General features: G+C 33.7%; 1 protein-coding gene across 1 annotated transcript in view; it reads right to left on the reverse strand.

The window, feature by feature from the left end:
- CDIN1 (CDAN1 interacting nuclease 1) overlaps window positions 1-27,846 on the reverse strand; it is a 124,171-nt gene that overhangs the window by 35,560 nt on the left and 60,765 nt on the right. The window contains exon 10 of the mRNA XM_058027301.1: window positions 26,500-26,605. Coding sequence (XP_057883284.1) covers window positions 26,500-26,605 — 106 coding nt within the window. The remainder of the gene's footprint in view (window positions 1-26,499; window positions 26,606-27,846) is intronic.

The raw sequence follows: 27,846 nt of genomic DNA on the forward strand, positions 1-27,846 counted from the left end.
GAGTACACAAATACATTATCAGCACCTATGATACTTTCAGAATTTTGTGTTAAAAGGTTTCTTATTAACTTTTCAATTACTAGGCTCCTAGTCATTCCTAAATAACAAAATTATGTACCTCTTGATTTGAAGCCAAGCCTTGCAAACCAGATGTCACAAAGGAGGAAAGATTCCATTAGGAACCATTGACACAAGGAGGTAAAATTCCAGCCCAATGCAATTAGTGGCTAAGTATTCACTGTCTCTAGAAAAGCAATTATTTCATCCAGAGAATGCTATTAAAATTATCATTTTCCATACTATTTATTGTTCTAGCTCAGGCACCCTGCAGTCTGCTGGGGAAGTAACAATTATGTGTGTTTCATTGTGTTAATATTTTATTCTGGAAGTAGAGAAAAAATGTTATTTTTCATGCCGAAATTGTGTTTCTTCTTCCTCCCATAATCAAATGACATATGACTACTAACAGTAGTATTGTTCTTAAACTTTAAATGAAAAGGCCCTAAACTCAGACTTTGGAAAGTATCACCTCAAAGCATGAAAAGAGAGGTAACTGCTGAAAAAAAAATCACAGTTTTTCCTCTTCTGCAGAGGCTAACACAAAAATAGCCAGATAAAACAGCCAGATTGCAGTATACACAGATCAAAGGGATCAATTACATTGAATTTAAAAAAGACTAGCTCTGTTTTCAAAACACACACATACTCACTCTGAGTTTTATAATAGGAATGGCTTAAATTCCTGTTAACAACAGGAATATACTCACTATCCCAATACTTCCCTTTTTCACCTCCTTCTTCTCTTTTTTCCCAGATTTCCCTAATTTAATTTTCTTCATTTACACAAAATAATTTCAGATGTTTTAAGTTCTTATTGAAAAATGCTGATCTGCAAACATTTTCACAAGTTTATTTCCTCTTCCCTTTTATTCAAAGCATGAGCTTTTCAGAATGTCATGTCCAGCTGAAGCTGATCCTAAAATTAGAAGGTATTTTTTTCCCTCTTAAAAAGTGGCAGTTTCCCCCCTCATTGCATGTATTTAGAAAAAGAAATTTAAGAACTGATGCTCTAAAGTATGTGAAGGACATACACCTATTTAAAAGCTGCAAATAGTTCTAGAAACTCCAAGTGAAAAATCAGACATGGCAGATCCCACATGTACTTTAAAGTTTCAAAAGTATTTTAAGTATCTTGACTACAGAAATAAGTAAATAGGGCTTATTGGTAAAAGCAGTAAACTTAGAGTTGGTACTATCAAGATGTGTGTCATGTTGAGTTAAAAAATTTTATCAAAGCCCAAAGAGAACTGAGAAAATACATTAAAATTAGTGTACAAGTAAGGAAAACAAAAGCATCACACATCTTTTGCTAAGGCAACAATGTAAACCTATTACTAACTCTCTGTGAGACCACGCCTGATACACAGATATACTTCATACAGATTCTGATGTAGTCAATGGAATTTGCATTGTTCTGTAACATCATATACTAACCACTGATCTGGTAAAGATCAGAATCCAGAGGAGCGCACTGTGGTACCAGAAGAATTGTTTCCATATGCAGAAATGCAGATTCATAAAGTCCATAAGCTTTGGGCAGTCTATGCTATGAATGCAGAAAATAAAGGGGATCAAGTTACAGCTGTAACTTAATGTAAAGCTCCTTCTACTGCCTTCCCTAAATTTTTTAAGGTTTCACAAGTTTCCAAAATCAGGTTTATCTCATTAAATCTCAAAGTAAGAGTTTTCTTAGCTATTTTCTGTTTCAGTTCTGAAACATTGCAGAGTGTTTCTCATTCTATCTTCAGGCCTAGGAATCAAACAGTATTATGATTTAGATCAAAACCATTTGAATAAAAACAAAATCCCTAGAACCCTGTCAAATGGCAGCACTAATGTTTCCCCATCAATTACATAATATGTTGTTCTAATACTACCACTGTAGGATGGGGAAAAGAACAAAACCAATTATTTGTAATGTAGGATGGTAGACACAAAACTTGTTATGTGCAGACCAGGCCTCTAAAAGTAAGAAGATGATTACCTTCCAAATCTGGCTACAGTCATTAAGGTTTTGCTAGAATATTTCTCTTGCTACTCTTGCATCTTCCATGACCAACAATCTCCAGGGTCATAAATTTAACCATCAGGTTGCAGTTCAGAATGATATCACAGCTAAAGTTTAGATACACCACAGAAGAACGAGTTGCTCCAAAATAAGAAAGAACTAGAACAATAAATTATTTCATTTACAAAGGTACACAGTTTAATTATTTTTGTCTGAGTTTTCCACCACCAAATTTCTATGAATTTAATTTAAAAAATTCAGTATCACTTGTACTGCAAGCAGAAGGCTATGCAAACCTCCCCTGGACTTGATGTACTGCTTTAGTCTATGTTTCACAGGCCCAAAGCTTCCAAAATGTTTCAGCCTGAAAATGGCTTTCCTGCTGCTGAGTATTTGGGTTTTATTTTAGAATTGCAATTGCATGTCTTATAGATTATTTTCCAGAACTTTTCCACAGCTGTTCAAGGAAGTTCCCAAGGGCTTTGAGCTTAGCCTCTTTAAATCTTACACATGAGAATCTTATTCAGAAACACCAGCTTAAGCACAACTTCAGTGAGTACATCTACCTTACTCCTTCAGTGCATTTCCACAGGTCTTGTGAAATGCAGATAGGCATTGCATTTAGGGGTACAATCTTGAAATATGAACTGAGAACATGGCAAGAGGATTTGAAGAGGTCTCTCTCTGCTGATGAACTCCACTTAGAATACAGGTACCAGATTCTCTGAGACTTAACTCATTATGAGCACGTGGTGTACATTATCAAACCAACAGTGGTGGAAATTTCATTGCTGGTAAAGGTACAAGGACATTTTGAGCCACAATTTTAATGGATCTTTTAAAGCCACACTTGAGTTCTTCCCTTTTCACGGTGCACAAGCCAGTAACATACGGGATGACAGATAAGATCCACTTGGTATGTCTCATGAAAGTTCAAACTAATGCCAGGGCCTGTATCCTAACAACTTGCTCTATGTATTCCATAACTAGGCAATTAACAACATAGCTAAGTGGAGCTCTATTCTTCTCACCCTTCTTTCTTAATAATTTTCGTTTATTAAAAACACCTATAGTCCTCTCATCAGTCTTCATTCGGAGTTCTCTCTGAAGGTCCTTATATCTGAAGTGTTTAAATCTGGCTAGTTCTTTCTTCAGGGTGTCATTATATTATTTACTGTTTTTCATTATATTATTTACTGTTTTCTCATTTCATCTACACAGATGAGTTCCCTTAAAAGCGTTAATTTCCTCTAAATGTAGAAGCAAAGTACCTCTTCATGAATTTGATCAGGGCAGTCTGCTCTGTTTATCTCCATCCAAAACACCTCTGCAAAGCAATCGTGTGACTATTTAAGTATGTAATTTCTTTCTTTGTATCTGGAAAGTGGAGAACCGTTACAGAGGAAGACCTATATGCCTTTCACGTTTCCATCATCTCTCTCCATTCACTAGCAAGCTGTCAAATTCCGCACTGAATTGGCAAACCACCTTTATTCTTTATCCCCAATTGCCTCTCAAGGTTAGAAATAATTCTCAAAAAGCATTAACAAAAGCAATCTGTTATTTTCCTCTAAATATTTCAGCTGTCAAAACATGAAAAATTTAGCAGGCTTCTGATGTACTCAGATCAGTGAATATTTTGCTGACCAATATTATCTTACTGCCTCTTTGCACTGCACTGTAAACATTTGTTGACTTGTGTATTTATACTTGAACATTAAACTCTGTACAACTAAGTATCTCTGCACTGTTCTACAGCAATTTCTAGCATATTTTACTGGAACTTCTAGGTGTAGTTTCAATACACATTGTAAACACTAACAAAGATGATGTGTAATAGAAGATGGAGATAGCTTATTCCTAAGCCACTTCCTACACAAACAAAACATCTCCAAACATGAAATAGAAAAACCAGGTTGAGAATTTATTCTTAATCCATACTGCTTATAGGAATGAGATGTTTTTAAAACATATACTCACATAAATATAAAAATAATATAATCAAATTTAAGGAGAATAATGACATAAAATACCAAATTAACTGTTCCAAATTGTGTCTTTCATTTTGGACAGTAACTAGTCTGCTTTGAAAGAACAAACATAATTAAACAAATCTCAAAATACCATCTTCAATGTATCTGCTCCACATCTCTTTTATGCGAGACAAATAAAGATTTCTTTAAAAAGTCTTTCCCATCTTCTAGGTATTTATACTTCACCTCATGTAACATTGAAGTCTTTTTTGTTATCATTAATAGCTATAATATTATGTTTTAGTACTCTTCTTGTTTTTGAAAACTTTCAGTCGCAGTGAGTCCCATAGATTAATTATGTATGATGTAAAACTACATTAGAGGCCTCAATATAGAGCACTAAAACCTCGGTTAAACTATTTCTGCCATTAAATATTGGGCTGAAAAAAGTGTGAGATGTGAAAACTATGAAAGTGAGAGGACAATTTTGCATTTTTATCGCCCAGTTTCTGTGATTTTATCCCATGGCCTACAGGTTGCAAATGGCTTTTTGCTTTTGAATTAAGGAGACAATGAGAATTTAAATCTTTGATGGCAAATGCTAATATGTTATCCTTATTTGAATGAAAGATTTTAAGCCAAAATAGTGCTTGTATGTTTTTAACATGTAAGTTAGTACAGTTATTCACTGCTATACATGTACAATGTGTTTGTACTTAGAAACAATTATGTTGAAAGCCTGAAATTTGATCATTGTATGCTGTGATTTTGTCCTAGGTAAAAAAGAAGGGTATACCTGCAAAAGGCAGGATTGTTGTCTGAATATTTTTCCATGAGATTGGCAGATATGACATCAACTTATCTCTTAACAAAATGACCATTTCGTAGTTTGGTTAAATATTATGAAAACTTGCATAATGAATACTTAATCATATCATACTAAGTTTCAGCAAATAGAGATTTCCTTGTAATTGTAACACAAAGCAGGGAAACAGTAAAGTTAATTCCTGTTCCGATTTCTTCTCAAACTTCTTTATGAATGCTGAAGAATTCCTTTTCTTCACTAATTTTATGACATGAAACAGCAATTCAAATCTTTAGTTCCCACTGAAGTTTTCTTTCAAATTTTCAGCTTGTCATCAGATATTACATTCTAATTGGATAAAGCAACTATGTGGCACTAATATTCAGGGGTTATATATTGATAGTCTAAAACAAAGTCTACCTCCTTTGAACATTCAACTTGGTATTCATTCCCAGTGGAAAATACCAGCAACTAAATGGTGAAGTTTTAAATTATACAGCATATAATATTTTTTTCATTCTCATACAAAAAATATATAATAAGATTTAAAGAGTCAATGTTCAGAACTATGGCTTGAAAGAAAAAATACATAGCATATATGAAAGAAATGTGAGAAGTGTTTATATATTGTCTAGTATTCCAAGGTATATTTATGGCATTTACTTTTGTTAAGTTTTTTTTGATAGGGAAATATAGAACAGCATTTCTAGAAAAGAGTAGATGGAAATGGTATAAATATTTTAAAAAATTAGAAAATTTTCAATCCTTATGTGTGTGTTTCATGTAGAAACATTTACAGACCTTATCAAGACATATGTGCAATCGTTGCCTTTAAGTTCCACTTACCTATTTCCAGGTTTCTAATCAGTACCAGATTATATCATGTCCACATTTCTTGAATCACAAACATTATTGAATCACTAAAATTCACTGTAAAAACTGAAAAAACCCTCAGTGTAACTATTTTCCTATTTTTAAACTGTTAAAAATCACATTTTTTAAAATGCAAGGATAATTATTGATCTACTGTGATGAGTAACTGAGATTATTCTTTTTACTCTTTGCTTCTTCTGATCTTTATTCCTAAGTCATGCAAAACAAAATGGGAAAAAAAAAGGCAAGCATTTCTAGAAAATGCCTTAATCTGGTCAATTTAAGCCTCTCTGGCTTTGGTCCACAGAAGCTTTATTAGTTTCCTGGGCTCCATAGTGGGATAAACTATTTCATGCATGAAGGGATCAGCATTCCTTCTTCTAATCATTGCCATTGTGCCCATTACAAAGCTCTCTGAACACCTCCTATGGATATCACATGGTATCTTAATCACTCCTCAATTAATAACTTTATATGCATATTTTGGTTCTGCCATTTCTATATACATTACTTAGGATGATCCTGAAGCTGTAACTGAGTACGGTGAGATTATATTTTCCCACTGCAAATACATTCTCACACTGAAAATGTCCAGACAGCAGCTTCCAGTTAGAAGGTGCAACAGCGCAATACAACAGGCAATCCCTTCCTAATGCCATGACAGATGTTGGTGTCCTGTCTATTGTAACTAGCCTGTAACTTTATAGAAGCAGAAAACACTTTCCTGTGTGCTTGGATAAGCAATGTGGTAGCTGACACTGTTTACATGAGAGCATCAGAAATCTCTGCTAGCACCAGCTAAACCTTGAATACCTGAAAGTGATCTTCTTAAAGTCTGGGTTTGCTAGTCTACTACATAACAGTCTTTTGAATGTAATATAGGTGGACTCAAAGAAGAAAGTAAGCTGACAATTTTTGCTTTAAGGTATTAATATTTTGACTTTTGCTAACTCATCTTACCTTTCTCCTCAAGCAGTAGTCACCTGTAGCTATCTAGTCAGCTTCCTGCCTCACTTTTCGAAGATGATGGGCATTAAATGTTAAGAGGAATACTAAAGAAACACAGACTGACATAATGCTGATTTTTCTCAATTGCAGAGGAAAATACAGGTAATAGATGCAGAATCTCACAGGGGGAAAGGCATAGTAACCAAATTTTCTCACAATGCATTTTCAGTTAAATTTTACTCCTCCTGATATTATATTAACTCATGCAATCTAAAATCCTGCAGGGAGAGAGAAATAACTAACTACATTTAGCTTTTTAAAAGTTACCCCTCTAATTACATTCAATCAGTCTTCAATTTTCCAGGAATATCTAAATTCCAAAATGTACATACTGTATGGTTTGATAAACAGCATCCACTGCGGGATACAGGCAGCACCAGAAATCTACGTGAAGTTTGCTATGCATTACAACAGGACAAGTGTGTAGATCAGTATTTGTCTTTTGCAAAATCTAAATGCTTAACAGGTTTCCCATATAAAAATATATTCCTATATAGATAATGAATGTAAACTGACATACAAAAGGCTTGTTTTCCTTATCTACCTTCTATGGACCACTTAGTTATAGTCCAAGCACAGAAGAAAAACACATGCTCAGATAACACACAATAGCATAATGCATCTAAAACAGGAAAGCATTTATGTAATAAATGTATATTCAACAAACTAAAGATGAAAACCAATTCAATGTTTAGCAAAGTGGAATTATCAAAACAACAAGATGTGGGATGTACTGAGACTTGACTAGCATACTGCAAACTACTTGGGAAAAGGAAAAAAAAAGTGCTGTCCAGTATCTTCTAGTTACATTTGTGAAGGAAAGCAACAGAAAGCATAACCAAGTATGGAAGATGTATGTACCTCATCAAATAAAGAGTGAAACTTTCCTAATCATGGAAAGCGGACTATGACAAAGAGATAAACATATGAGCGGCTCATACAAGAACAGAGCTTGGGTACAGAAAGGAAGGATTTCAGAAGGAAGAGATTGCTTTTACAGCCTTTAAAGTAGGTGCTCCAAAAATAACATATTCATAAGTGAAAAAGATGACAATCTAGAAGCAACAACATGCATGAAGAGAATTATTATACATCACCATAAAATAAGTGATGTAAATAACAAATTACAAGACAGAAAACCTAAGTTTGAATTGGTATGGTTTTGAACTGGAAAGAGATATAATTTTAGGATCATAATACAGTTTAAGCAAGGTGCAGTCTATGTTCAGAGATCAGATACTTATAACAACAGGGAAGCCACAAGAATTAATGCTACTAGTGATGGTACATATCAATAACACCCACTGAGTGATTCTATGATGCAGTAATACTGTGGATGGCAGCTCTGGTTACAATACATGCAGCTTGCAGGAGTGGAATAATTTATCAAAAACTTTTAGTAGGGGCCTGCAAAATGCCTAGGTTTTTGAAAGGGTTTGTGTAAAGTCACACAAAATACTACAGAGAAAGAAAAGCCAAAACCATAATAGATGACTAGAGATCTAAACATTATTATTACTATTATTATTGTTATTATTATTGGTAAATACAAGCACATAAGTTATTTTTGTCATCTGGTTTGCCTTAATCAAGAGCTAAAAATGCATTTATAACACTGTACACAAATGCCATGTTTATATCGATATCATATGCAGCTTGCATGAAAAAGTATACATTAAAATGAAGAACAGCAATTCACGTAATAGTTAAAGACAACCAATAACAAAACCACAAAATTCCAGTTGTCAAACATAATTTACTATGTATATTTCTTCTCTTCTCTGTTAAAACAGTAATTATTAAAACTAAAGTGATATGAGTGAATGTTTATGACTTCTTATTAAAACCCCTGACTTTAGGCAGTGTTCATTTAAGCTTTAGGTTAACGAAAATCATGTAGAGATTTCTGTGCGATGGCCTAGTGACTTTATATCCTCTTGTCAAAGCTCAGCAGTTTTATTTGTAGTGATACATGCCGGAGAAGGTTGGAGGTTAAAGTTGATAGGAGGGCCAACAGGAAAGCCAACCAACTTCTTTCAAAAGATTACAACCTTTAACATATTAGGATCTGTCGGGTAACTCTGTAAGCATACATTTGTGTACTCTTCTATGAACTGATCCCCAAACTCCAGACCAAGAGGGCTTATAAATACCTCCCTCTTACTACATTCCTTATGTTGTTCCTTCAAAATGTCCCTACTGTTCAAGTTAATATTTTAGTTTTTGGTATTGTATCGATGTTTAGTGCTTATTGTTAGATTTCAGAAGAACATTTACAGGTACATAAAGTATCTTCCTAATTTTCTTCAGCCCAGTTTTCTCTTTCATCCTTAAAATGTAAAAAAGGCTTTCTTAATCTAATTAAACTAACATTAAATGTAAAACCATCAGTCTACTGGAATAAAGTTCTCTAGATTTCACTTTCTCCCACTTCTTTCAACATTGATTCCTCTGTGACTTCAAAAAAAAAAATAAAAGGAATACAGATAAAAATAGTGATAAATAAAATAACACAGAAACAAAAAGGTTATAAAAGGACCTTTAGAGGTTGTCTAGTCACGATAGACGGCGAACTACAGCTGATTACTCAGGGCTTTGTCAAGTTAAGTTTTCAACAGCTCCAGGGATGGAGACTGCACAACCTCTCTGAAGAGACTGCCAGTCTCACACAATGAAAAATATTTTTCTAATATTTCAGTAAATTTTCCTGTACCTGAATCCTATCCCCTCACTGGGTACCACTGAGAAAATCCTGGCTTCCATATTTTCACTTCTTCCCTTCAGATATTTATGGACCTCAGTAAGATCCTCCCTGATCCTGCTCTTCTCCACACTAAACAGCTGGAGATCTACCATCTTCTCATGAAAGATGCTCCAATCCCTTTTTCATCTTCGAGGCCCTTTGGATTTTCTAGAATTTACCCTCAGTACAATCATCCATCTTATTCTCTATTTAGTCACCTAACTCAAAGGACCAAATCACACAGATCAAAACTAGTACTGATAGCAGTTTTATTCTTACTTGCACTAAGGTTAGCCCAGGGTTTCCCACTGACTTCAAAAAGAATTAGATCTCTGCTGTTTAGATTAATTCTATCTAAAAAAGATGGGTACTTACTGTAGATACCCATGATGGGCACATGATATAGAAATGCAATGATAATTTTTTTCAGTTATATGTATTTGGTAGCATTTAGACAATAAACAACTTAGTAAACAACTTTTCTCCCCAGTGCATCTGAAACATTTAACTTGCAGGTTTACTGAAACCAGTCTACAGTGACATATTACTGCAATCCCACAACTTTGCATTTTAAAATGAGCAACTACTGCAGAAACTCTGCACATAATACTAGTGCTGCTGCATGAGACCCATATAACAGAAAAATCTATTATGCTTAACTTTTATATTTTATAAAAGGGTAAATACAGATCTAAATAAAATTTAAACATTTTTAGGCATCAGACTTGACTTTCAAGCTTCTCCCACTTCTCCCTACTCCTTCTTTGAAACCCTAGAGACGAACATTTGGCACAGTAAAGATTCTGCATTCCACATTTCATAGCATTCCGCTATTGCTACAATTTTAATTATGCAAAACTCAGTGGGCTCTAATCAAATCTGACTAATCTGACTAATACTCTAAAACAAACATAGTGAGCTACTGAAAGCAATGTTATACATGAATTTCCTCATGTCATAGAAAAGACTCATGCAGCACAGTGTACTTTTTCATAGGTAAAACAATATCCCATGATGTTAACACCTTTTGTTTGTCTTCTCTGCAACTAATGACAGTTTTAATATTTTTTGTTCTTAAAAAGTCAACTTTTTAAATTTCAGTTCAGACACACTCGTGTATCATAGCAAATCCAGGGAGAGATTACTATAGAAGTGATACAAGAAATATATCAACAGCAAGGCACAATTTTGAACTATTGTTAGTTCAAATATGAACTATGCAAATATGAACTATTTTGTATGCACAAAAAGGAGTATTATAAGATTACATTATATTCATATTTCATATTTTAGTTAAAGTTATGTAATTCAGACACATACATGTACCCTGAGGTAAGATCTCCCTTACAGTGCAGACATTTCCCTGAGATTTACACATAAAGGAGATTCTCCCACCCCACCAATTCCACAGATCCAGGTTAAATTTGAGGTCTATTAAAGTCAAGGAGAGAGCAGAGGCTCAGCAGTGCAGGGCTATTACCTCTTAGTGGTCTTGTGGCAATTAAGTTAAAAAAAACCTGCAAGTAAGTGTATTAATTTTCAGAGCTGCACATGATGATTATACAGAGAAGGAGCAGGAAAACACAGGACTCAAAAGACAGTACAGTGAGCTTCTAGAATGGGGAAGGCTTCGCCATAGCAGTGAGAACACAGACTGCTCTCTCTGTAGTCCTGGACATTTTACAGAGAAGAATGATTTGAATGGTAGTTTGACGTGATCTGTGTTTTTCCTAAAATCCTATCCTTTATCTCCTTAACACAAGCCAAAAAATATCTGGAACTTTATGTAGTTTTTTTAATGCTTCATGCCAAAGTACAGATAGTATTTCTGGATTATTTTTCTCTTCCTTGACACTCTATAAATGGTACTAAGAAAATTAAAGTTATGAGAATGTCTGTGCTTAGGTTTACACTTTTGCTACAAGAAAAGAATTTTTTCATAACAGAGCATATTTTTATGTCGCTACTGTAGTGTCTTTTACCTTGAGTTTTAAAAAAAACAGTTTAACCTTGCAATATTTTTATGCAATATCAGACTTTTACAAGTGGTGAATGTTAAACATAGAAGCAACAAGTAATTTGCTTGAGAGAACAAATGAGATCAACAATGGAACAGATTCAAAGCTACATTTACAGCTTAACAGCTGTAAATGTAGCTTACCCTGTCCATTGGCTGGAGGCACAGGCATGAGAATCAGTTACTAAGAATCATTATGCATAACAATATAAATGAAGACCTTTATTCTATCTTGGCCACTTTACTACTTGCATCATGAAACCTTCAGCTTGTATTGAGGCTAGATTTGCTAACTATTGGGCAAACACATAAGGAGCTAGGGTTTCCCCTACAAGAAGATTAAGCTTTTAGATCATGCACACTCCTCTCTTGAGTGTTGCATTTTGATGAAGTGAAATGATACAGAAAGTTTACTGGTTTTAATAAAATGTTAGCACTAAGGAGAGGTCTTTAAATACAGGAAATTGAGCAAAAGAAAAAGAACACTACTGTGTGATAGTAAGAGTTGTACTCAGTAAGAGCTTAGTGTGCCTACCAAAGTTTACAGAAGTTGCTCCAGAAAACCAGTCATCTCTGTATGAGTCATGGCAACAAAAGCAATAAAACCCCAACCACACAAAAGTTTGGTAAGCAGACAACATTATCACCAGTAAAAAGGCAAAGGAAGTAGACTTCACATTTGACCTGAGTTTCTACTGAATTTACAAGCCCAACAGAAGTGATCAAAACTAATGATTCTGCAGGAGGCCATCAGTTTCAGATTAGAGAATATAGCATATATATTTAGATAGTAGAGCATAGTCTACAGAAACATTATCACACTAAATAGTCCTACCATACCAAGAGGGAAGAGTGGAAAGAAATAGACACAAGCAGCTGAAAACAGAAAGGACTTCAAGAACAGGATGATGTGGGGCACTTCCACATGAAAAATATTACCAAAGCTAATGATGAATGTGTCTGTTGCAGCTTGGGTCCTGAGTCTTCAAGCCTAAGGAAAGCCAGCAATAAAGGAAACAGAGAGGCATTTTTGTACAGAACTGTGCCAGGTATTTGTACCTTTTTAGCTCTCTTTCTTACATGCCCAGTGTATTTTATAGAACCTGTGCTATTCATTCGTGCTCCAGTTCAAGGTATGTGAGCGAGCACACAGCAAATCCTTACTTTTAAGAAAAGAAAAATGACCAGCTCCAAGAACAGGGATGCTTTCCATTTTTATGATGAGTCAGTGACAAAGTGAACACTGATATGAATTAACAATCCAAACTAAGTTTACAAGAGGATATAACAAGACCCTCAGTATTGAAGTCCCATTTTCATGAAGTTTTATGATGTACTTGGGCCAGTAATTTTAACTAAAAAATGGAGAAAGTTTTAGCATTTGCTGAAAATGAACTTTGGTGAAGTTGATTTATCTGTAAAACACCTTGCTACACAAAGGCAACTTTCATACAGATTTGTATGGTACTTGGTTACAACAAGCTGGTTAAAACCTATTAAAGTAAATGCACCAAAACGAGAGAAAAAAAAAAAAACTACAAAAATTTCCTCAGGCAAGCACCAGGCTTTTGCACAGCAAAGGTGCAAAAACTTTAAAATGACAGCAGTCAATGCTGTTTATAAACCACTGCTGATCACATGTAAGTTAAGTTGCTCTTCATTTGCCAGAAGCAGTAAAAGTTGGTAATGCAGAATAAGCACTTTAATAAACTTTTCAACACACCACATAGACAAAAACATTACTAGCAAATGTGATTTTTGATTCTGTGAGAAGAAAAACAGCAGAAATTAGAAATATACTCCAAAACGTATTTCGATAGTATATAAGACAGGCAACTATGATGAATGGGAACCTACAGACTCTGAAATAGGCAACTGAACTTCTGTCAGTATAGGAACTGTATTGTTCTGAGGGTGATTATGAGAACATAATTTTACATTAAGAAGCTAAGTGGTCACCTTATATTTTGTAAAAAAAACCACCCTCATTAAAAGCTAAAACTAGAAGAATCCTAACCAGGTAAAATCACACAGTTCAGAAAACTTGAAATATCTCTAATGTGCTATTCATAGTCTGTGTTTTAAAAGCTGAAGGACATACATTTACACACATAAAATAAAGCTATCACTGCTTTGTGGTCTGCAGAGTATTTTCAGTAATTTTTCCTTATCCTTGGAAACATACATTACTCTTAATACAGCAGCATCCTGAAATTTTATAACATTTTGGATTTCTTTGAAATGAAAAGTCCATTTTATTGTTTTTTAATTAAATCTATTTCCCTGAAAGGTCCTTAAAGGCTCTACAAACTACCTTGCATTTTATTATTGCTGACAGTTATCTAAACCACGCTTGAATGCCCTCTTTATCCTTTAGTGAGCAATTGAAAGATCATATGCTAAAAAGACTTGTGCTTTCTCTTCTTCTAGCCCTATAATTAAGGCATTTTAATACATTTCTTCATAGTCATTAAGAGAGCACAATGTTAAAAATTAATGAAATGAGACAATTTTGAGTTTAACAACCATAAATACACACAACATAAATTTGTCTCAATTGTAGATATGAAAAAAAAGCCTTATTGAAATCACATGATGAGATTACTGAATTGTCAAGATTTTGCCTTTGCTGTCTAAGGGTATTTAAATGATGTATGGTAGCCTGACAATACTCCAGTGTTGTTACATACCATACAAGAGAGGTAAACATTTCTGTCAAACATTCAAATTCCATTGGGTTTTTGTTTACCTTATATAGATGTCTATAAAAAGAAGTGGTATTGCTGGATGATGCTGAAATGGGGGAGGAAAAAGGAAAGAGGAAGCAAGACAAAGGCATAGGAAGGGAAAAATGTTCATAAGTCAATTGCAAAAAACCTGACATATAATGAAAAGTAATAACACCCACTTACAGCAGTATGTTAATGCTTATAATAGAACAAATAGGATTGTCTTAATTTGGATTTTTTCCCAAGAAAAAGAGACCACCATATTAATGCATCACATATTTTTGCAACACAGTTATAAGTGGGTTTCTTTTGTTACACGGTGAAAGAAATTCAGTGCTTCTAAGTCAATCATCATCACTTCTACATACACCAACTAAATACAGGGTGCAATTCTACCATAGATACTTTAGTACTGAGTATTTCCAAAAGAAATTACAAATGAGAAAATTATACAGCTTATATTTTAAAACTAAGTTAAGTTTTTCAAGGCTTAAGTTCTTTATGCTTTCACATCTTAATTTAAAAAAGACACAGTGTAACACAGAGCAAGAAGGTAAGGGAGGTTTTATTCTCTTTAGAAAGACAAAATTTAAAAAAAAGGGAAGTTGCTCTCCAGAAGATTTTCTAGGGTTGTCAGACTGTTATATTATAAACAACCTTATTAGTCCTTTATAATTACAATAGGTACCTCTGGACAAGATCGAGCAGACATGACAAATGCTTCCGACTTCTTTTTAAATCGAACCTGGAAGGTCATCGCTGAACAAACAGAATGCTGTACAACTGGGGCCATAAATTGTGAAAGCTAACAAAAAGGTAAGCTTTTTGATATTAAAAATTGAAATTATTCTGTTCAGAATTTTCTGAGCAAGATCTGGAAATAGGAGAATGAAATATTTCAATAAGAGTAAGTAGGTTAAGAAAAATAAATCTTTGGAAACTTTATTATCAAAAATTTTTTTGGCAGTTGAGCCTGTTTTTTCCTATTAATACAATGTCTTTAGAGTAGTTGCTGTATTTTACAAATATTGTCTTATAGATAAAACCTTAATGAGTATTTATCCATGTTTGCATTTACTTTTTTTACAGCACTATGAAGAAATTGTAAACAGTTAAAATAAAACCAATCAGTCTCAAATCTATAGGACTTGCTTGCTGCTATCCTCACATCAAGTCAGTAAAAGGAAAGCATACTACTGTGCATTTTTCTTAACATTTTTATTTTGTTTTAGGATCATTTAACAGTACTGGTAGTTTTGGATTCAATTTAATTTGCATGGAGATAAACAGTAACTTAAGTGACTGGAACTGGAAACCAGTTGATGGATTCACTTTTAAATCTCGTATTTCAGTTTGGAGAGGAAATGTAAGGATTGAATTAGAAAGCTGTAAACTCTTGATGAGAATTAGTGGTATAGAACAGAAGAAAACGAAACCTTCAGTTATTTTCCTTACAGTTAGGCTGAATGAAATTGTAAATCAACAAAAGATTTGGACAGCATTCAAATCAACAGCTTTACCTAATAAAAGTTCTAACAGAGCACTGAGCATACCATTTGAAACAAATATGAAATAAATATGAAATATGAATGACTTTAAGAAGAACCAGATGAGAAGCAAAACAGTAAAATCACCAAAATTCAAGCAAAGGAAATTTGAACTGAAATGTATGATGGGCAATTAAGCACGTATTTTGACAATTCTAAGTGGTCAAGTTTTTAAAGTATGACACAGAAACCTTAACCTATCCATATATGAGTGATAAATGAGGCATTTTGTGTCATTACATTCCCATAAATCACCTTCTTTAACTGCTGATAGCTTTTATCAGCTCTAACCTTTTCAAGCTTCTATCAGAGTGCTAACATTTTCAACTTTGACACATATGCAGTTTACAAATTCTGCAGCTGATTAACTCTGGACAGAAGCTCATTGCCATCATTTTCTTCAAGTTTGGTTACAGCTTCAGTGTCTCAAAAACTCACAGGCATCCTTCGTATGCCAGAAAATACCACTTCACTTTGTTGGGCTGGGCTGAAAAGGACCCAAGATATTTCTTCTTTTGAAGCAAGTAAATGAGAATATACTTTCAAAAGTATTCAAAAGTCCTTCTACAGAAAGACTGAATTATGTGTAATTTTAATTAATTTAAAATAAATAGCACTTTCCAAAAAAAAAAAAAAAAAAAAAAAAAAAAAAAAAAAAAAAAGAAAAAAATACTAAGTTCCATTTTAAATGATTTCATAAAATAAAGAAGCTTGGAATAAAAAAAAAAATTGACTACACAAGAAATGATGCTGTAAAAGTTTCTGAGGTAAACAAGACAAAAAAGTTGAAAAAATTCCAATTATTGCAGTGTACTGTATATATGACATTACAGAATATTGCAATTATAAACTGACATGGGCCCTTAAATTATTTTGTGGGATCCCTCACTAAATTCTTCTTGCAATTTTATAATCTTTAAAATTCAATTTTGTGAATTTTAAAGATTATAAATAGCAATACCTTGAAACTATACATTTCAAAGATTGAATTTCTGCATTTCAGCACCTAGAACATGAAATGAATTCAACCATGATATACTCAGAATACAATGAATGAATGAGCAGAATAAAAGGAGGAAAAAATGTTTTATCCTGTGTAAGTAAACCTAGAGATTTCAAGGAAGACTAGCTTTGTGTAGGAACTAAAATTCAATTACCTATTTGCCTGACACATTCATATTTTGCTACAAATAGATGATAAAGCAGTTTATAAAATCATATCTAGGTGTTTGTCTTACAAAACATTTTAACTTGCTGTACTATTCCAACAATAAGAAGACAGCCACACAGCAGCTCTTTCTGCCTTAATAGCATCAAGACATAGTAAGAATGGTACCAAAGCTTTAATCTAAACACTTGTATTTGTGCTATTTTTTAAATTTAAAAACATGCAGAATATAATTGCAGATGTATTTCATCTATTGAAACAGCAGTGACTCATTCACTGAAATGAATCTCCAAGATATAACTTATCTAGACACTGAAACAAAGCCCAGGTTTAAAGAGATCTTGTCTTTAATAATATTAGTGAGACTGAAATTTTCATGTTGGTTGTGTGTGTACCGGAAGCCTGGTACTTCAGATGGTATTAGTTTTGATAAGAGCTAACTAGACATCAGACCTAAATAATGAAACATGAAGAGACAGGTTTGGAACATGTAAATAGGAACGTCTGCAAAGATTCTCATGCAGCTGATTGTCTCTTGTTGATAAACAACACATCTTAGAAAAACAGTGGATGAAGGAAAAATTTTTGCAGCATCACAACTAATTTAGCCTTGCAGTGTCAATATTTAAGGCTTATCCATCAAAAAAATTAAAGTTCTTTATTTCACTAATAATGTCACACAACAGAGAAGCCTGCAGTTACACTTTGACAATTCAGATGTAAATCTTGGATGTCTGTAAGTGTTCATGACAAAGGCATATTTATCATTTAAATAAAAGGACATGATTTCCTGATGTTCATATCAAAGACTAGTGATGGATGAGAGCATGCTAATCAAATGAAAAGAAGGAACACAGATGCTTAATATTTAGATTAGGAGAGGGAAATGAAGACCTCTTTCCTAAATAAAGACCTAAACATTCATAAAGTATACAAATACATACATATTTGTAACTGTATATAACACACTGTGCATGCTTAGGAACTTGATATATTCTCTAGCAGAAATGCTACAAATGCTTACTAGAATAACTGCCAATTTACTTAAGGGCAGAAGAAGCCACAGAACACTGATGCTGATAAACTCCAGTTAATTGCTTATGAATTTATACATTCAGAAGTAATAAAACAGAATAATGTAATCTTTTTTTTGTAACTTGTTTTCTAATGCCTTAGTTCTAGGTTTAAAATATACTTCTGTAATATCTTCCTTATGTAACTTAAAACTGCATAAAATCAATCTAAATATTACTGAAGACAAAAATGTAAAATACTCAAATGGGATGCAATATGGCAAGATAAATGTGGAACTTCAGAGCCAAACTTTATTGGAAACTTTTACATTTTTGATACTCAAATCACCTTACTTTGGTGTCTTGCTTTATGTGTACTCAAATTTTATCCAACTAACTATTTATTAGTTTAGGAAGAACTAATAAACATCAAAAATTTGACTTACTGAGCATGAGAGTCACAACCACTGCCAGTGAGACAGCCCAAGGTTTGTTCAATTTGCAGATCCATATGCAGTAGCAAGGTCCCATGAGGTTCAATGATACTTTCACAAAGTGTTGTCAAATGATGATAACATGCAAGTCCTTAAAATACATCTTTCTCATATTCCTTTAAACATGTAGTAACTACAAAGAAAATCCCTCTGATACTTTTCCATTAAAATTCTGAAATCAGTGAATAACTTCTTGATATCCTCAAGAAAGTCACTTTAGTTCTGAACAGAGAAAGAAAAGTCTCTTTGCCAACTGGAGAACTATTCATCAAACATACTTGTTTATACCTTGCATTAGTTATGAAACAAGAAAAGTACTAAAAAACTGAAAAAAATTTAAGAAATGAATCCTCATCACAGTTTCCAAGAATTTACAAGAAGGAACATTTTACAATCTCTACAAAATTATGTAATTGAACATAAACTGGTGGTACTGAGGCAGGAAAAATATTCTTAATGCAACAATGTATTTCTTATTGTTAAAATAATTTTTACCAGACCAGAAATGCATTTGAAGTTAAGAATTATATAATGCAGCATTTTAAAAAATACACGAACACCAACAAGCATTTTGCTCTGCCACTCTGAAGCTTTAGTAAGACACAACTGATGATGTGCTTAATGCAACTTATCCAAATATCCTCAGTGCCTCCATTAACACAAGATTAGTGTTCTAGGGTTAGTGCTCCAGGGAAGCAGATTCTTGTGCTCTGGAAACAGGAATCCATATTGTACAATCACTCAGAATAAACAAAATGTAGGAAGTTTCAATATATACATTTCAGTCTCATCTTTAATCAAAAGGAACTCTCTCAGAGCTCTCACAGACGCTGAACGGAAACCTGGTACACTATAGTGTATTTCTTTTTCCTTAAGCCAAGATTTAGGCACAAGGAATTTGTGCAACTGAGTGGAAATGTGATTCTTGTCCATCAACTGCCCGGGGACTACGAATCCACTCATTTTGTACTTCAAATTACTTAGATTGTGTATTAACCTCACCAGTGTCATACTTGTAAATGCTTTATTTACTGAGTCCTATCTGTAATCAGCTATTGACATTATTTTTTCCTTATATTAGTACATACAGTTTTGTATTCTATACATAGTAATTTATCATTTAATATATTAAAGGCTGCTTAAGACAAACAAAATTCCTCTACCTCTTGGACTTTTTTTGAAAAATTTACTGGATGCTCAATATATATAATATTCAATAGCATGTGAGAATAATTTTTATGCAACTCTGATAGTTAGAAAGATAGATAACTCAATTATTAGATCATCTATCAAAATATTCAGATGTGTAAGAGGCTACTAAAAAGATTGATGACTGAGAAAGTCCACTGATTCTCTAGCCATCATATCCACACATTTGGCTAGACAACATTTTTCGCTGCCTTCACAAGCAAGCTTCATTACCCATCACTCCACTGAAAAGAGTTTATTATGAGGCTGCCATCTTGGCAAGACTATTATTTAGATGATAAATGTTGGGGGAAAAAGTGTGTCTAGATTTTTTTTTTAACATGAGCTTTTTGACAGATAAAACAAACAGCATCTACATTTCTAATTAACTTAAATTTGGCATATACAAATATAGGTCAGTAAAGCTATGATATGCTACTAGATTATCTTCTGTCTGAATCTTGCCCTTAATTCGCAAAATGTAAATTAACTAATTAGAAGAAAAGCAGCATTATTTGTGACAAAATGCTGCTTCTACTTTTTTTGCTTTGTGACATTTACGATCAACTATAGTCCTTCATTCTAACTTCTAGTAGATGGATAATTATGCTCAAACTAATTTATTAGGCTTTTAGCATTGTAACCCAAATAAAAACTTGAGATTTCTAAAGGCAAAGAAGCACAACAACTGCAACATGTAGCTAAATGACATACTTGCCAGTTTTACTTCATTCACAATATAATGCTCTTAGCATATCTTGCATGTATACAGGTATGAATATTTGCACCTTCAATGTTCAAGTACCTGACTCAAAGGAGAGTCCCTATTAGTATTCTTAAAATTTCCTTGAAATCTCTGCATCCCTTCTGCGTGTGATGCACAGTAACAATAATACTCTTATGCTTTGTTCATTAGTACTAAGAGTAAAATTTCACTTTAGATGCCTGTTACCCTCTTCAATTGTCATTTGAAATGAATCAGACTAGCACCTCCAGAGCTAGAAAAAGGAAGAGGGAGCTGATAACTCTTGAGTTTCAGCCCAGCAACTTGACCTTGTTAAATAAAAAATACATGATATCATAGCTCACAGGAAGGCATTCTTTTTGCTTTGGATTGGTTTTAACTAGTAGTAGGTAGATGAAGAACCAACACTAAAAGATGCATTGAAAATTTCAGATGTAAATGTCAATTAAAAATTACAAGGAATTCTGAAAGGTAAGGTCTGTGGGGGGTTGACATTCTTTGACATAGTGGAGTGTGTGCAACCAGGCCTTTGGCAAGAATAGCAGGATCTATGCTGTCAGCTCTCATCGTACATAAACTTAGATGCTTGTCTAATCTGAATGAGAAAAACCAGCAGAACTGGAGCTGAAGCCTAGCAGTACTATGGAAGGAAGCTGAAAATGCTCTGTCTAGACTACACAAATTTCCTCTGACAACAAAATATTTAAGACAGTACAGAAAAATATAAGGGAAAAATAATGTAAACAAGGACATAAACTGCTTAATTTACTATTTTTAAAGTTCAGGATGTAACAATCTAGTAGTGAAAGAGGCTTACATAAGAGCATTAAAATTATAATGAAAATCCCAGTTTCATGCTTGTATGAAATACAATACCTAAGGAGAACAATGCATGAAAATATATACTTAATATGAATCACTCAAACACAAATGATAATATTAATAAAATATGGTCTGTTCCTTCTTTGCTTTGACAAAAATTAGTCTTGATACAAAATAAAACAATCTATAATACTCAGCAAAACAATTAACTTATGCTATGCATAAGCCATGGTCTCAGTCAAAATGTCTTCATGGTCTGTTTTTCAATCACATAGTTGAAGAGAGCATAACAGGTTTAAACATTACTTATAACATTACTTTTGAGCTGGAGTAAAAAAAAAATTTGCATAAGATACATGTTGATTTTTATACTGTTCATGTGTCATTAAATAAACACAAAAGTAATTAAACTGAAATGCTATTGGAGATAGGCTGAATGTATCCAGGACTTTGCAAAGTGCAGAGATATGCTTCTGTATGTGTTTGTGTGCATGCAATACATATATTACACTTGTATCTGTTATTCTTGCAGAAGAACACAGAATTTTATCATCTTCACAAATTATACTACTGCATTTTCTACTAGAAAAGTAGTGGAAAATAGCATTTTTCACTGCTCTTGGTTCCCTTCTTGTCTATAAAAAAACACATCTTACTCAGTGCTGCTAAGGTTAGCAAGTTGGCATAGTAATTCACTTAAAAAAAGTTAATTAGTTTTGAAGAAACTTACTATATAAAGTCCAAAGCAGTAAAAATCACCCTCAACTCTCTCTTCTATCTACATCCTATTTCGTTTAAGATTAATTTAGTAATTCAAGTGGAGCCAGAAGGAAGAGAAAAAGGAGCATATCAAAACACAGCATGTGTGAAAATCTACAAGCATTAGATAGCTAAACAAACCCTAAGTCCCTCAGTGTAGCAGTAAGGTCAAAACCTTTCAGCATTGTACCAGTGTGTCAAAATATGTCAACAAACCATCAAACTTCAAGAAGAATGACCTTTCATTCTTTGTATTTGGGCTGCTTTGGATACTGGGTATGCATGAACAGTTTTCCTAGCCGCTTGACAACTGTAACTCCCAAGATTTCTTCCAAGTCAAGTTGCTACAATGGTTTCCAACTCACCAAAACAATTTTTCAACCATCTGCAACTGAAGAATACTAAACTTGTTAATGGAACAGACATGCACAAACCCACAGCAAATCTCCCTCTTCCCCTACAATCAGACATCACTTCTTACTTCAACAGTCTTCACAGTAACCTGTTAAACCAATTTAAAGAGGTAAACAGCAAAAAATGCCTGTAATTCTGATCTCCTGATTCAGACTTTGATCACAAAGATTCATCCTTACTGTCAACTGTAAATGAATTTGAACGCAAAACTTTTCTCACAAAAACCTAGGAACACATTATCTGAGTTTGTGTTGTGAAATACAATCTTTTGCATCATTTCTGTTTGTACTTATCTGAATTAAATACCCTTTTATTAATCAACAGGGCTCTATGATAATTTAATAATTTTACTATGATTTATAGCTATGAACTGAAGTCCCAAGATTAAGCATAATGCACCTTTTAACAACACAATGAATCATGAATTTAGGCTTCCAAAAAGTGTGATTATTATTTTAAAATTACTTACGAGAAACTTGCTTTTATTTATTCTTTCAAAAAGCAGAAGTAGAGGACTAAACATTTAGAACAAAAACAAATGCTGGAAGGAATCTAGTAGAGAGATCACTTAACATTTTTATTCAAAGAGAAGATGACATGCTTCTTTTTCACTATGTGAAATTGCCTTTAGTTTTATAACAGTGTCAAATATGACATTTTCCTATGCTTTTCTTCATCTATAGTAAAGTTTCTTTAGCTAATAATGACGTCAAGCTATCTCCTGGGACTCTCTAGAAATTACATTCCAGACTGTACATATGCCTTAGCCATGCTTGAACAAGATAGAAAATTTAAATTGCTGTATTTGAGTTTATATCTTACAGCAAGTCACTAACAGTGCACCCACTAATTACTGTTTGAACCATGTGTTGATGATCTGTATATCCTTAGAAAACAGTAGTCATGCCTGTCAGCTCTGACTAACAGACTTTTACAGCTAGGACTCCAATTTTTAATTTAATTTTAAAAAAAGTTATAAAATCAGACACTATGGAGAAAAGAAAAAGAAACAGCAACATTCATCTAAACCCTAAAATAATTTACAACATGTTCACAGACCCCATTTTAAAATGCAATCTGTGTAACTTGCTGTTTATACTCTCCAAATTACCTTTGGTCACACTAACAATTCAATAGCTTTTATTCTCATAGTTACAACAAATACAGCAATGTAGACCAGTGAAAAATGAAAAGTGTGGTATCTACTACTTGTGCAAAAGGCAATTATATTTTGTACATGGAGTTTCTTTGTTTACCCAGTAGCAGTGTAAGCTACAGTCTGCTCAGTGGATGCAACTGCTCTGAAGGAATAAACATACTGAGGGAAGTATATTAATCACTTCATACTAAGTTTGACCAGTATATAAAATAGCTTTTTTTCCCCAAAACATAACTCTGCAAAATCAATCTGGGAACATGCAAGACCAAACGTGCCTTTACATGTTTCTTTATTATTGAAAAATCTCAATATCTAAACAACACCTTAAATTATAACTGTGCAAATCCACTGACAAGGTACACTTTGTACATTTTTAATGTGAAGCTTAATTTGAAGATGAGGTTGCAGTGCACCACTGCAATTGAAAATTGCTTAACAATACCATTGATGTATGAGCCATAAAAAACCTTGCTAAGCTGTCCCTGCAGAACTCAGAGTAATAAAAAGGTGTTCTTCTGCACTGAGGTGAACAGACATGGTTGACTGCATCTAGGGAGCTGTTCTGTTAAATGAGAAAGTGCCATTTCTTTCCTGTCAGTACAGACCAATTTAAGACACTCACAGATTTAGTTAGCACAAAGTACAGGATTTAATGAAATACACACATAACAGCAAACAAGCCCCAGCTATGTTCAAAGTTTTCAGTCAGATTCTGAATAAAATTCATCTTACATCTGTGACATGTGAGAAAAGAACACAGAAACTTTTCCAGGTTGACTCACAATTTTTAGATAAGCAATAAAAAAGCTGAACAGAAAAGGTTCATTCCTTTCAAAGTATCTAGATTTGTGTTTCTCTCCACATCTAACAGGTGATACAGATTTTCTCTTGAATTTAATTTCTGCTTTAAGTTCAACCAATGGATCAGGTTTAAAAAATCCGAAACTGTTACTTGAGCGTCATATCAACTCTATTGTGAACTCTTGCTTGTTCTCCAAATAATTTCTCTTTCAAGAGGAAGTGAGACACAAAGGTGTAGTAAATTGACTGAGAATCTCTTGAAAGATCTCTGCATAGACTGATAAAATAATACAAAATTGGTTCACAGTTTGTGCAGTTACAACTGTGTTCTTTCATATAAATACTTCCTGAGACCAAAGAAACTTAACTGTCTAACCTACATGCAACCCAATCTGTCAACATGTGTTCATTAACCCAACTGTCATTATATTAGAAACTGCAGTAATTCAGAACTCATTTCAGAAGATGTGGCTCTGTCAGCTTGGCCAAGCAGTGCCAAAATTAAAACTAAGAGGAATTATTCCTTAAAAAACCTCACAGAAATCTGCCTAATTTCCAAAATTAACCTAAATTTTTGATTTAGGGTGTAACTAATCTTATTATGAAGAGTTCTAGCTTCCTTTAAATGAATGCAAATTCACTGCACTAAAGAATCAAACATTTTTGTACATCTTAACTTAGTATCTTTAAACTCAAGTTATCAGTTTGAAATTCACTTCTTGGAGGCGCTCTTCTCTGACACCATAATGGATGTCTTCAAACACACCCTGTACACTCAGAAAGTATTCCAGTACATCTAATGGTCTTCTCCTAGCCTGAGCTGCTCCCTTTCCTTTACACTGATGTGCAGGTCAGCAACATTTGCATCACAATCTTTCCTGCCATTCTCACCATTTGCCTAGATATCATATGTACTCAAATTTCTTTCTAAGTTTTACATTCAGTGTTTCACAATTTACTTTCTACAACTCTTCTAGAACACAATATCATCATCCAACAACTGACAGCCTTCCAAGTTTCCCATTACCTTGATTCAAGCTTTCCAACTCTCTGCTTTCTGAGAATGCCAAGTAGGAGCAGGTCCTTTTTCTATCAATCAAGAATGTTGCTGCAGAGCACAATTCTGCACTTTAATGATGTTATTGTCAAGATCTGGTTTCCCTTTCTCTGCTGCTTTCTATTGAACCTGCTTTTAAGGTATTTCCAAAGGTAATGCTAGCAATTTTTATATTCAGCTGAAATACTGATTGTCACCAGACTAGGCTCTGATATTGGAACAGAGACTGTTGCACGTTCACACACTTGTGCCATGTTCTCCACTATCCCTCTGACGGTCTCTTGTGGACACTGAGAAGACTTCTAAATCTATATTTTAAAACAATCTGTTATTAAAGGTTTAATTTGCCTCATTATCTTGCTTAGGGTTCTAATACATAGAAAAATGGCATTGAGGATGAAGCACTGTGTTTAGTATTCTTTTATGAGGAGGTGAGGAGGTTTCTAGTGAGGAGGTGTCTAGTACCATATAAAGATTTATAAATATACACAATAATGACTTTTAGAACAATAAAGCAGAAGCATTTTAACCATATTTAAGAGAAAATATCTTTACACCAATACCATCAACATCCCACAAAATTCTGTCTAGTACAACTTTTGTTCCCCCTTAAACTGCAAATACTTACTACATTTTCAACTTGAAGATAATTGTAATTATTGGTTCAAATGTACAAAAGAAATACTTCATTAAAAAAAACCCACTGTGAAACAGTACTGTCCTACGTACAATGACAATGAGCAATAATGTCCTTTCTACACCAATCCCACTTGGTTAGACTGGGAAGATATTTTAACAAATTTGTCACTTTGTACATATTCCATAACATTACAGCAAAATCTTCCTTCTAAGTTAGGTATTAAAAAACTGGCATATAACTTCTGTACCAACATCACTTACTCTAGCATCACTGTAAAATCACCATATATTTTTGCTGCACGTTAAAAATTAAGATCTCAATTTTTCATAAATATTTCAGCACACCAACCTGAAATGCTAATTAATGACATTCAAAATGTCAGATTAATAACATGTTGAGTCAGTAGTGTTTTATCCGATAACTTCTTTTTAAAATGAAGTCCTATTTATCTATAAGGAAAACGAACAGAAATATACCTGTTCCAGTAGCTCCAAAACTGGTCCTGCAAGTGGGCTTGGTGGCTACTTTCATCACCAAATGAGGCTTTGCTTTCAATCCAGTGAATGATGTGTCCTTCCACAGCTAGGGTGACAGCAAAAAACAAACTGAACTCTGAAAATCACACTCAACAGCCTGTAAGACTGTGTTAGGGAACATTCTATTTACTCCACAATCTACCACATAATTCATGCTTGCAACCACGTTACATATTTGTAAAAATTTTCTTTCAAATATGTACATAGGGCATTTAAAAAAAATACCAGAAAATACTTTAAACAGATAATCACATGAATTTCAGTTTAATTACACCCTGTTCCACATATCTGCATTTATTCTAATGCAAAGAGAATATTAAAAAAAAGAGATTAGACTAAGAAGCAGCTGTATTTTTCTACTACCCTTACTTTGCTGGAAGGTAGTTGTCAGGTAAGAAATTGGAAATTTCTGCTGAATGATAAAAACAGTTAGATAAGCTGCTACAGACAGACACTTGCCACCAATCCAGAATGGAAGGTATAAGAAAGGGAAGGAAATTTATCCTGGACATGTGTCTGCTTCCTTTCTTTTGTAAAACCAGTAATGCTTCATCAGAAAAGTTAGGAGTAAGAAGGCTTATGTGAAAAAATATGATTTTGTTTCTATGCTTTGGCATTTGCTTTGGTTCATGTCTTTCCTCATTTCTTGCAGGAGTGAACTACTAATATTAATAAAATAATCTTTTTTTTTTTTTTGAAAAAGCGATGTCTTTTCTTAATGGCAATGTAATTTTGCAGAAGAAATCATTCTTTCTCCAAAAAGGTGTTGTTAGGTATCATTGTTAAGATCTTTAAAAATGTTATGGTTATTTTGAGTTACCTACAATATCCATAACCATGATGCCTTGACATAAATTTAACTTGGAATGAGGTTTTCAGAGAGCATGCAAACCTAGAAGCACTACACAGAAAGATTACAAGAGGCTATAGCAGCAAATGATTGACTACAGACTGCAAAATTACTCAGGGAATCTGGGAAAATAACTCATGAAATCACCATACTAAGCTCTATGTGCCACCTCTGCCCTGCTCTCAGTAACCCAGTTAACTTGTGTAGGCCCACACTACTACATCCTTCCCCACCCCCAACACCTTTAGACCCCAGGAGATAAAACAGCTGAGGTAAAATCAGCTCAGATGCTAATTCTAAGAAACATCTGCCTTTCCTAGGTTTGTACTCAGTCATGAAGAAAAGAATCCAAGGACTGCTATACCTTAGTTCAGACAACAGGTAGAACATGATTTCCTCTAAATCTCAGGTGATTACAATAACTTGAAAGAAGTAAT

The sequence above is a fragment of the Melospiza georgiana genome, chromosome 6 (assembly GCF_028018845.1).
Source record: "Melospiza georgiana isolate bMelGeo1 chromosome 6, bMelGeo1.pri, whole genome shotgun sequence".
Taxonomy (NCBI): Eukaryota; Metazoa; Chordata; class Aves; order Passeriformes; family Passerellidae; genus Melospiza; species Melospiza georgiana.